The 11,042-nt window shown below is 39.4% G+C and overlaps 1 protein-coding gene across 2 annotated transcripts; it reads right to left on the reverse strand.

Annotated features, from left to right (window-relative positions):
* Positions 1 to 93: 93 nt before the first annotated feature.
* cdc7 (cell division cycle 7 homolog) lies at positions 94 to 9,803 on the reverse strand. 2 transcript variants are annotated; one of them, XM_082513777.1, is made up of 12 exons: positions 9,567 to 9,803; positions 9,245 to 9,332; positions 8,455 to 8,541; positions 8,214 to 8,349; positions 7,321 to 7,414; positions 7,004 to 7,146; positions 4,301 to 4,364; positions 3,740 to 3,847; positions 2,639 to 2,796; positions 2,292 to 2,374; positions 1,822 to 1,971; positions 94 to 1,021 (listed from the first exon to the last, which is right to left on the reverse strand). In XM_082513777.1, exons 2-12 carry the CDS (start codon positions 9,330 to 9,332, stop codon positions 567 to 569), a joined length of 1,566 nt encoding a protein of 521 aa, XP_082369903.1. In that variant the 5' UTR covers positions 9,567 to 9,803; the 3' UTR covers positions 94 to 566. The 2 variants fall into 2 exon arrangements, with proteins under 2 accessions (XP_082369903.1, XP_082369902.1); XM_082513776.1 differs by having other exon boundaries at positions 4,031 to 4,364; positions 9,567 to 9,799.
* Between the last annotated feature and the right edge of the window lie 1,239 nt (positions 9,804 to 11,042).

Genomic DNA, 11,042 nt, shown 5'->3' on the forward strand with positions numbered 1-11,042 from the left:
AAATGCTGAACTGTTTTCTTGGGTCCAGGTAACAAAAAGTGGAAAATAAATTCCTTCTAAATGAATATAACCATGTAACCTGAATGAGAGACGTCATTTTGTTTTTGCCTTTATTATTAACCTGAACTGGGAAAAACTGACACTTCAGTGTTTTCCATAAATAAACCAAACTCAGACATGCACACACTAATGAAGCAGAATTTCACACATTCACAGGATACAGATATGCACCTTCAAATTAAAAGCCTTTATGGCAGTGATAACTGTAAACAAAATATGGATTATTCCCTCTTTAAAAGGTCAAGAGTTATAGCAATATCTGCAATGTTTCCACCATTTTAAAATGCCCTTCTTCACAGTTCTTTAGACTACATCATAGCTGCTGTGAATATAAGAAATCTTTACTTTGAGGTGCACCGTGTCAACCACGAAGCCGAAGGGGGGAAAACTGCAGCACCTTACAAGGAGTGAACGTTCTCTCTCATGCTGACGTGCCTTTTCTGCACCTGAACCACAGCCTAGGACATCATAGTTTTACTGGTTCCTGGTGCTCTCACAGCACAGTCTCACAGGTCTTTGAACAGCGGGTGTTGAAGAGCCTGAGCAGCTGTGATCCTGGTGGAAGGGTTCAGATCCAGCAGCTTATCCAGCAGGTCGTAAGCCTCATCGGGAACTCTGTCCCAGCCACGCTCATCCTCCTCCTCTCCCATCTTTTCCTGTTTTGGAAGGCGAGTTGCGGTGTCATTACCACCTGAATGTTTGTGCTTGTTCGTGTGACTACACAAGAGTTCTGCAGGAGTTTCATCTGCTTCCTTTTTGTGTGGTTTGAGTGTTCTTTCAGTGGGACGGTGTGTGGGCGTATCATCTTGGATCTTGTGATGATGAGTGTCAGTGGAATCTGCAGTAGCCTCAGGAAGTGGTGTGACTTTGTTATCTGGCGATGGCCTCAATCCTCTGAGTGTCTCACACAGGGTCCTGAGGTCCTGTCGAGGGAGCTCCCGACTGCACACCACCGCTTTACCTGAATCAGATTCAAGCCCATAAAAATAAGATCACTCTGTACAGAGGTTTTTTACAACCCTGTTTCTGAAAATGTGACACTAAAATGTAAATGAAAACGGAACACAGTGATTTGTGAATCTTTTTCTTCCCATCTCAGGACCTAATAAAAACAATAATTCTATACTGTGTGAAATATATTTTTAAAAATAGTCGAGCTAAAAAGGTCATCCTAGATTCTCAGTCTTTCTGCGGTATGGAGATTATCCAGAACATCTCTGAAATGTTTTGGAACATCTGCATACGTCTTTTTCAGGGAAGGTCCTGCTGAACCTCTTTTAGGATTCATTTCAGCAGCACGGCTCCAGATGTTAAACTAAGATGTATGCAGGCCAGAGCTGTCACCCCCTGAATGCATTTGGAGCATCATGAAATCAAAAATACAACAAAGGAAGCCATGAATTCTTAAATCCTAAATCACGTGAGAGAAGGAAAGCATTTCACTGCACCCCCTGGTCTGATCAGGTTACAGAGTTTGCTACAAGACCTTTGCAGAAACATGGAGCTGGCATCAAATTTAAAACAACACAAAAAGTTTCATGTGTTGTTCTGCACCATTTTCAGTTCACTATACTTTTTTTTCATATTTATATTTATGCAGTGCATTAACTCTGAAAACTGTGCTGCAGAATATTGTTCCACTGCAGAATTATAGTGACTCTATTGGTGATGAACTGCCTGCAGGATTAATCACTGCAGTCTTGCAGGTGCAGTGAGGATCTGCGTTCTGCAGAAGACCCAAAAGAAGACATTTATACGCACCGAACGACTTGGCAGCCTTGATGGTCTCTCTGGAGCCTCGTAGGGTCATGATCTGAACGAGCGCAATCATGTCATCGGTGGCCTTAAAGAACGGGTAACGGCCACTGAGCAGTGAGAGCAGGATCACACCAGCTGACCACACGTCTATGGCTGCAGTGCAGGGTGACAGGACAGGGGAGGGTGCAAGAGTGCAGATTAGTAAGAATAAAAAAGAGAACATCCCAAATTTGCTATTTTTAGGCAATTTTTGGAAAACCTGCCTGGCTCATATGACAGGAAATGTTACCAAGCATGAGAAAACAGATTTTGTTTTTTTAATACTAGAGAGCATCTCTGAGCATGCAGCACCTTAAATCACGTTCAACAAACCACATCAAAGCAGATGGGCTAAAGCAGCAGTGTGGTAGATACATATATTTATTTTCTTTGCTTTTAAACATGTATTATAAATAATGACTTGAGACACCCACCCGTGCCTTGGTTGGGACACTTTGTGAGGACTTCTGGTGCTCTAAACCCTGGAGTTCCTGCCCGGGGCGCCACCTGCGACTTTCTGCAGTCACAAACAAGGACAGGAATGAGGTATTAGAAGTGACACAAAACAGAAACTAACAATTCTTCGTTTAGTGGAAGTGGATTGGAACGAGAATTTAGTTTTAATAATAAATAATTTTTGTTCTTGTACAGCTGACACAAGCACCATTAAATCATATTTCATATAAATGAAAGAAATCATATAAATGTTTCACTGTCTAGAATAATGCCCAAAACATGTGCAAGGTAAACAGGAGGTGCAGGAGGATGTTTTGTTAGTTACCTGGACAAGCAGACGTTGCAGACCCGATCAGTGAAGTAGCAGTTACAGGTTAGACCTCGCTGTACGGGTCTCTGACTGCTGCTCTGGGTCCTGACAGGCAGGGTGGCTGAAGAGTACTTACGGCTGGTTGCGTCCTCTGTTTTACTTGGTTTTACCAGCTAAAGAGTAATGATGATTCAATTTTTAATGTCACCTCCAAAACACTCAAGGTCACCTTATATCACTTAATAATATATAATAAGACCCAGCAGGAAAAGTTGCAGCAGGGAACACAGTGTAGCTCAGTATGGGGTTTGATAGCACCTAATGCTATCAAACTGAATAAGCTTATATAAAAAAGTAATTTTATTTCTGTTAAGCAGTCCTACATGTGAACCTGAGAGACAAGAGTTGCAGAGCTTCGTCACAGCATAAGAGAAGCCTCTAAAAACCCATCTTGTCCATGCTGATGAAAGCTAATGACAGTAAATCTGTTGATGAGCCACAGGGAGTGGGAGGGAATGAAAGTCTGGAGGTCAGCGACATATGCAGCGCAAAGACTACAAAAAGCTTTCAGTGTTAATATTTTAAAGGTAATTAGTTGCAGTACAGGGAGGAAAAATAGCAAGGTTTAGGATTAGGATGGCTGTGTCATGTTCAGTGTGAACTGCATAACTGTAGATGAGCTGAATATGTTTTTTGGTGATGCACACCATGCTGAGCTACGGAAAGCTTTCAGCCAATAGCTCTTTCGGAATCACCCTGGTGGTGCAAATATACCATTTATGTCTCTCATAATGCGCTATTGTCGTTATCGTTTTCTTCCATCACTTCATAGTAAAACAATTTATTTTTGTAACAGGCTACAATTTAAATGTTTTTCTTGGCTAAATTGTCTTTTATGTGTAGACAAAACACTGGCTCATCCCTTTAGTTTAGTCCCTTTTCTATGCTTGGATCAAAGGTCAGTGTTGAGTGGATTAACAAACAAAAAAATGTTCCTCTTAAAATGCTTGGGTCCGGCCAATGTCCAAAGAAAAACTTTTCTTGCAAGAAAATCTAAAGATATGAGCAGCAGCTCAAGACTTTTGCACAGTACTGTAGTTTTCCCCCATTGCTTACCTCTGTCCTAATGGCAGCGTGTTTGGTGTTGGAGAGAGCTGGTGTGCAGCTGTTCAGGTCCCTCTCTCCAAACACAGTCCGTGGTGCTTTGCGTAGCTCTATCAAATCCTAAAGAAAACCAACATGGACGATGACATAAGCAAAACATAAACAATGATGTTATAAACATCCAACCATAACCATACTTCAGTCTTGTGCAACACAGTGAAGTGTAATTAGAGTAAATTTTATCACTGGACAGAAACACCTAATGAAGATAAAAATGATGGTAAATAAAATAAGTGCAGACACCTTTGTGTGCTTTGTGTGAGAGGTGGTCACAGTGGTGGTAGCAGAATGTGCTTTTTTAATCAGTGCTTTTCGAGAGGTTGAAGAAGCTGTGGTGGTGGAGGAAGATGCGGAGGAATTTGTTGGGTGTATTTGCTGCCGTGCAGGCAGTGGAAGAGAGGTGGAGACTGTTGTGGTTTTTGAAGAGAGTTTAGGTGGTGCTTTGCTCCGCTGTGCAGCCACTTGTTTCCCTGTGGACCCTCCACCTTTCTGTGATGGTCTCTTTCTCACCACCTTCAATAGCTCAATCTGGGTGTCAGCTGTACCCTGTGCCAGGCCGAAATCCACCAGTGCGTACCTGTGCATACAGTTACACAAAAAAACAAACCACAAAAGCCAAAATGTAATAAAGTGTATGTGGAATTTATTAGTGTAATTTACTTTTTAACATACATTCTAATCTTATAGCTGAGTGATGCTCCAGCACTGTATCAATATAGACAACACATAGCATCAGATCATGAGCACTACATCAGAATATTAGCATTAGAATTGACAACAGATTTATAAAGGGACGGCAATTGTTTTTTAATACCCGTACACTCTTTAATGTTATTTACTCAAAGCGTCTATCTGAACTTCCTGAACTTGTGATTTCTTTAGATGCTGAAAAGGCTTTCGATAGGGTGGAGTGGGAGTACTTGTTTGCAGTTTTAGAGAAATTTGGTTTTGGTGATAAATTTATTTCCTGGATTCGGCTTCTTTATTCGTCCCCTAAAGCCAGTGTTCATACTAATGATGTTTACTCTGATTATTTTGCGCTGGGTCGTGGTTGTCGTCAAGGTTGCCCTTTGTCTCCCTTACTCTTTGCCATTGCCATCGAGCCTCTGTCTATTACATTGCGATCTTCTTCTGTATTCAGGGGAATCATCCGTAATGGAATTACACATAAAGTATCATTGTATGCGGATGACTTGTTATTATATATGACTGACCCCGCATGCGCCATCCCTGCTGTTTTAAGTATTCTGGAGAACTTCAGTTCGTTTTCAGGTTATAAATTGAATTTGGGGAAAAGTGAGTGTTTTCCTGTTAATACGGCAGCACGTCAACTTCAACAGTCCGATCTACCCTTTCGTCTCAGTCCGTCTGGGTTTAAGTACTTAGGGATTAACGTGACTCGCTCTCTAGCTGGCCTTAAATCAGCAAATTTGTCTCCTCTTATATCTAGGGTCACATCTGATATTCAAAGATGGGGTAATCTCCCCCTTTCTTTAATCGGTAAGATTAACGTTGTTAAAATGAACATCTTACCAAAATTTTTATTTTTATTTCAGTCAATTCCCTTATTTTTGCCGAAACATTTTTTTGTTTCACTGGACAAGATTATTGGTTCTTTCATTTGGGGAGGGAAGCCACCTAGGGTCTCTAAAACTTTGCTGCAGCGATGCAGATTTAGTGGAGGACTTGCATTACCTAATTTTTTAGTCTATTACTGGGCCGCTCACATCCATAAACTTTGCTACTGGCTAAAATCTTCTGGTTCCTCGTGGTGTAAATTGGAGCTATCATCATGTAAGGGCTCTTCTTTACCGGCTTTGCTCTATTCCTCTTTACCCGTGAGACCCTCTCTGTACACTGATAATCAGGTGGTTCTTAACACACTCAAAATCTGGTTTCAGTTTAGACGTCACTTTAATTTTGTAATGCCGTCTTCCTCGGGTCCTCTAAGCGAAAACCATTTGTTTCCCCCTTCACTTTTGGACTCGACATTTTCAGTGTGGTGTGACAAGGGTATAAAACAGTTCAAACATTTATATGTGGATGGTGTTTTCGATAGTTTTCCCAACTTGTCTTCTCGTTACAATCTCCCTGTTACCCATTTGTTTCGCTATTTTCAAATTCGAAATTTTGTTGCCAAGTGTTTCCCAAATTTCCCCTCTTTACCTCCAGAACAGCAGTGGGAAACTACGTTATCATTTGTTCCTCATCACAGAGGAACCATTTCGAAACTCTATGATGCTATTCTGTCTTTTAGTAACCACTCTAATGTTAAGCTTAAGCGTACATGGGAAGAAGAACTGGGATTTCGAATACATGAGGAGTCTTGGGAACGGGCTATAACGAGGATACGATCTTCCACCTCCTGTGCTCGTCTTGGACTTATTCAATTTAAGGTCATACACAGGGTGCATTTCTCTAAGTCTAGACTTTCTGAATTGTATCCAGAAGTGGAAAATAAATGTGATAAATGCCATGGTTCTCCTTGTCACCTTAGCCACATGTTTTTTCTGTGCCCTGAGCTACAAGGTTTCTGGAAAAGGTATTTTGCTATTATGTCAACTGTTCTTGGGGTAACTCTTCATCCTTGTCCTCTGATTGCTGTGTTTGGGATTCCTGCTCGCTCACTTACACTTGATTCCACACAAAGGGATATTATAGCCTTCACATCCCTATTAGCGAGACGTCTAATATTGTTGCATTGGAAGTCTGCTAAGTATCCTACTATTTCCCGGTGGCTTAAAGATGTCATGTTTTTTTTAAAACTTGAAAAAATTAAATATACGTTGAGAGGTTGCACAGCCAAATTTTTTCACAAGTGGCAACCCTTTATCTCTTATTTTGCTAGTCTAGAGGTATTGCCTGTTTAAATCTACTTTTGTTACTGTTATATTCCTCTAATATGTTTGATGGTTGTGTTGATCTGTGTGGGACTGGGGGGGGGGGGCGCGCGTTGTGTTTTGTTTTTTTTGTTGTTTTTTTCATATATATATATATATATATATATATATATATATATATATATATATATATATATATATATATATATATATATATATATATATATGTGTTAATTTACTTAGGAAAATTAAGAAAGGTTGATTGTATTTCGGTAACTGCAAGTACTGTTTTCTTTTTTCAATAAAAATATTTTCAAAAAAAAAAAAAAAGAATTGACAACAGATAAAACATTACAAATGTTCTGCAGCTACTTACATTTTGCTCTTTTTGTTGTAGAGGAAATTGTTTGGTTTGATGTCTCGATGAATTATGCCAAACTGGTGGATGTGTTTCAGAGCCTTTAACAGGTGGTAGATGTACAGGCGGACCTCTTCAAAAGTTAGCGACCCAATGATGTCCTGGTGAATATGTTTAGTTTCAATCAGAAGTTTTAAAAGACATTTTTAAGCAACGTCAACATAATCAGGAGAAGAGACTGATTTAGAAGCTCAGATTGTGTCCATTAAAAATAAATAAATCACTTCAGTATAAACACTGCATGTCACTGCAGTAACATACGACAAAGTACCTACCACAATGGCTTGATGCTCCATGTAGGGCATTACAATCACCACATGGTCCTCCTTCCTGAAGCAGTATGTCACTCCCATCACATTCTCTCTGCCTCTGCAAAGTGGATTAAGGGCACAGCTCAGAAGACAGGCGTCATTTCATTATAATGTGTTATGTCTGCAAGAAATGTCAATCTCGGACGTTCACTTCCAAGAATCATTACAGAAGCACTCAACCACAAATGCACACTCATTTATAAATTGGTGTGTTTTATGCTGCACGTCTTGTCAACCCCAGCCAGCAGTGTACCAAACTGCGTAGGTTAAACTGAATCATAAGATGTCACAAATGAGAAACCCACACATCGATTTACCACAGCATAAAAATAAACTTAAAAGCAAGAAATCAAATAAAATTTGGTCTTTTCTGATTTTACATTTTTGGGATACTCGGCTCTTTCACAAACACAGTACCGGTAATACTAAAAGAAAAGTTAGTGTGGAGGTTAATTTGGACTGAGAACCTTCACAGACTTAATTTGGAGGTGTGCTACCAATTCCACATGGAATTATAGGAAAATTAAATAATAATCAAATTGAATCCCCGCATTATCTGTCAAAGAATAAAAACATACACTCACCAGCCACTTTATTAGGCACACCTACTTACTCTGCTCTTTATTGAAAATATCTAATCAGCCAATATCATATCAGCAACTCAATGCATTAGGCATGTAAGAAATGCCAAATATGAAAGTGCAACTCAAAGGAATTTAACCAGGTCCAGGTCTTTAAGAAGGATTAGTGACAGTGTATAGTGTTACAGTAACACAAACTAAATAAATAAATAGATGTTGATAGAAAAAACATCAGTGTAATGTCAATAAAATTCTAAGTTACTTCATTGGTCTCACCCTGCAACAGTGAGACACTGAAGCTCAGCAGCAATCCGTGTGGGATGGCTTGTTGGGATGAGATGCTTCAGTGCAAACATCTCTCTTCTCCCATCTCGCATCTGCGTCTCACCCAAGTATACTGAGCTGAACGTACCTAATGAAGACGCACAAATGTCATCAGCACTTCTCCTTATGAGGTTAGTGAACGGCTAACAATCCTTCTCCCAGCTGTATAAAAACTCCAAAACTGACTACGTACCTGCTCCAATTTTGTCTATAATGCGGAAAACTTTGGCTAGCTGAGGAACAGCTTTGTAAAGAAACTCAATGTCCATCTCCACGTCCGCTGGAAACAAACAAGACAAAAAAAATCAACTGTCAGAACACCATTACTAGTGTGGTGTATATGGTTAACACATAGAAAGTAATAGGAACGGGAAGGGAGAGAGATAGAGTATCGATACAGCTGTATAAGCCCGGCTTAATCTCAGGGTGGTGGGTTTGAGCGCTGCGTTGGGCGTTCGCATTGAGGGCAGGGATAGCTCAGTAGGTAGAGGCCCCATGATCGGAAGGTCGAGGGTTCAAATCCACTGAACGGCTACCCTGAGGTACCCCTGAGCAAGATACCGTCCCTACGCTGCTCCCCGGGCGCCCACTGCTTCACTGAGTGAATGTGTTAAATGCAGACGGAGATCAGTAACTGTGACACAATTTGGAGTTAAAGAAAAATACTGGCGGCCACACTGCTACCCCTCAGCCTTCTAGTAGATGCACTTATGGTATTATTTAAAAAAAATCCTACAATCTTAAAGTAAGTTTAAAAAGAATAAAGAAAGCAAAATAAATATAAAAAATATGATATGATTGTCTTAAAAATGAATTCTGCCCAGAGTGAGGTTATTAATACTGTGTGCAAACCCTAAGCTACAGTGACAAACTATAGCTGAGCACACAGATTTTAATTGTATATCAGCTATAATAATGTAGTTCCAATATAAGGATGCATTTCTACTGAAATATTTCTGTCATATCACAGTTGTCCAACTCACGGGAGATTTTCCGTTTCTTTTGACCTCTGTCAGCTTTCATAAGGCATCCGTCTGTGCTGGGCTCAACGCAGGCAGGAGAAAACTCCATCTGAAAACCAGAAAACAGGAACATCGTTAGAGACACTTACAGATGGAGCAAACACTCGTGATTTAAGTTTGGTAAACACTTTATTTAAAATATTCTGTAGCTGTACAAGTCCTCGTTACTGTAAACGTCTGCAGTTATAGTTTTTTGAAGAGCGCGGTCCGACTTCCTAGATACCACTAGCACTAGTTAGCTCGCTAACTGCAGCTGCTAGAGCAAAAACACAAAGAAACTTACCGCTTCAGTTGGTTGTAAAGTCCAAAAGTGTCTCAAATTAACGCCTCATAAAGTCACCATACAGCCCCGACCAACATCTCTACCGGTAAAGCATCAATTATAGGTTTATATTCCGCTCTGGCGGTGGCTGAAGAACTTTGTACAGACTTTCGGATTGAAGCGTCTCCGCCAACAACAAACTCCGCGCTAAAAGTGACGTCAACGAAATCTCGCGGTACAGCAGCAGAAATCACGTGACGCTCCAAGCACACGGACGAGAACGATTTAATTACAGTTGTGATGTATCGCTGCATGACTTATTTAAAACTAAAACTGCTGCCTGTGAATTACACGTTATACAGCCAAATAACAGTTTAGTGTTTTCTGTTTATTTTCCTTGTTACTCCGTTATGAGTTGTTGGCTCATAAGAATGGCTGTTGACAATTTTGACCAAATTTAAAAAGACTAAAACTAATAACATTTCCTGTATATTTTAGGAGCCCATTCAACACTGATTTTTGATTAAAAATATAATATTCAATTGAAATAGTCGAATATTCTTTTTCCCTTTCAAACACAAAAAACAGATGTAGAGCGCCCTCTGGTGGACAAATTGTGCCTCATCAAAACTTAGTTAACATGGTTGAAGGATGTTTCTCACATCACTTTACTTTTTTCCATTTATCAGCAGTTATAAATGCAGAAATCAACAGGTTGTGAAATAGTTCATATTTTACAATAATATCGTCCCACAGATAAATCTAATGCATAATTTCAGTTCTTGTTTTTCTTGTTCATGTCCGGTTATTTTCACTTCGGTTAGCAAACGTGTTTTTAACACCTCCTATAGGTTTATCATATAGCTGTGGTTATATTTTTAATAACCTTGGATATATAGTACTGTGCAAAAGTCTTGAGTCCTCATTTCTTGCTTTTACTTTGGTTTCAAGGAGACAGAATTCCTTATACTTTTTCTCTCCAGGTTTTCAAAACCTCATTGGACATTTTTCTTAGGAGGCTGCTTTTTTAAAATAATTTTCAGTCTTTTCAATGTACCTGACCATGTTTAGTGAAATTAATTATTTTGTTTGTTAAGCCACCAAAAACAGAACTATAACTAAGCATAAAAAAGTCATCATCATCTAACACAAGGTATAAACAGCCAACTTAGTGAAGAACCAGTTTTGAATTGTATCTTTAGGTACTTTGTTACTAGTATGCTCATTACTTTCACAACAGCTAGTTGAATCTACAAAAAAAAAAAATCTAAAAATAACAGTAAAATACTATTTTTGCACCACCATGCAACAAGATTTATATGTAGAGACATGTGAACGTATTCCTTTGCATTAAGTTGAAATTAATACTTTCACTGGAGTACGCAACAACTTGAATGGCAGTCTTTGAATACACACCTATGATACTAGACAGTTGTCACAAAACTACTTGTAATTAGTCTACAAGTGAGTTCACACATTGAGAAATTACCCAAAGAC

The sequence above is a fragment of the Aulonocara stuartgranti genome (genome assembly GCF_965226115.1).
Source record: "Aulonocara stuartgranti genome assembly, chromosome: 18".
Lineage (NCBI taxonomy): Eukaryota > Metazoa > Chordata > Actinopteri > Cichliformes > Cichlidae > Aulonocara > Aulonocara stuartgranti.

Bases quoted from the DNA above. Each gene is read 5' to 3' on its own strand.
- cdc7 (XM_082513776.1), bottom strand. From the start codon at position 9,332: ATGGAGTTTTCTCCTGCCTGCGTTGAGCCCAGCACAGACGGATGCCTT. The intron at 8,350-8,454 runs GTACGTAGTCAG...CGTCTTCATTAG, and splicing joins TATAGACAAAATTGGAGCAG to GTACGTTCAGCTCAGTATAC. The intron at 3,848-4,030 runs GTGTCTGCACTT...GGTTTTCTTTAG, and splicing joins CTCACACAAAGCACACAAAG to GATTTGATAGAGCTACGCAA.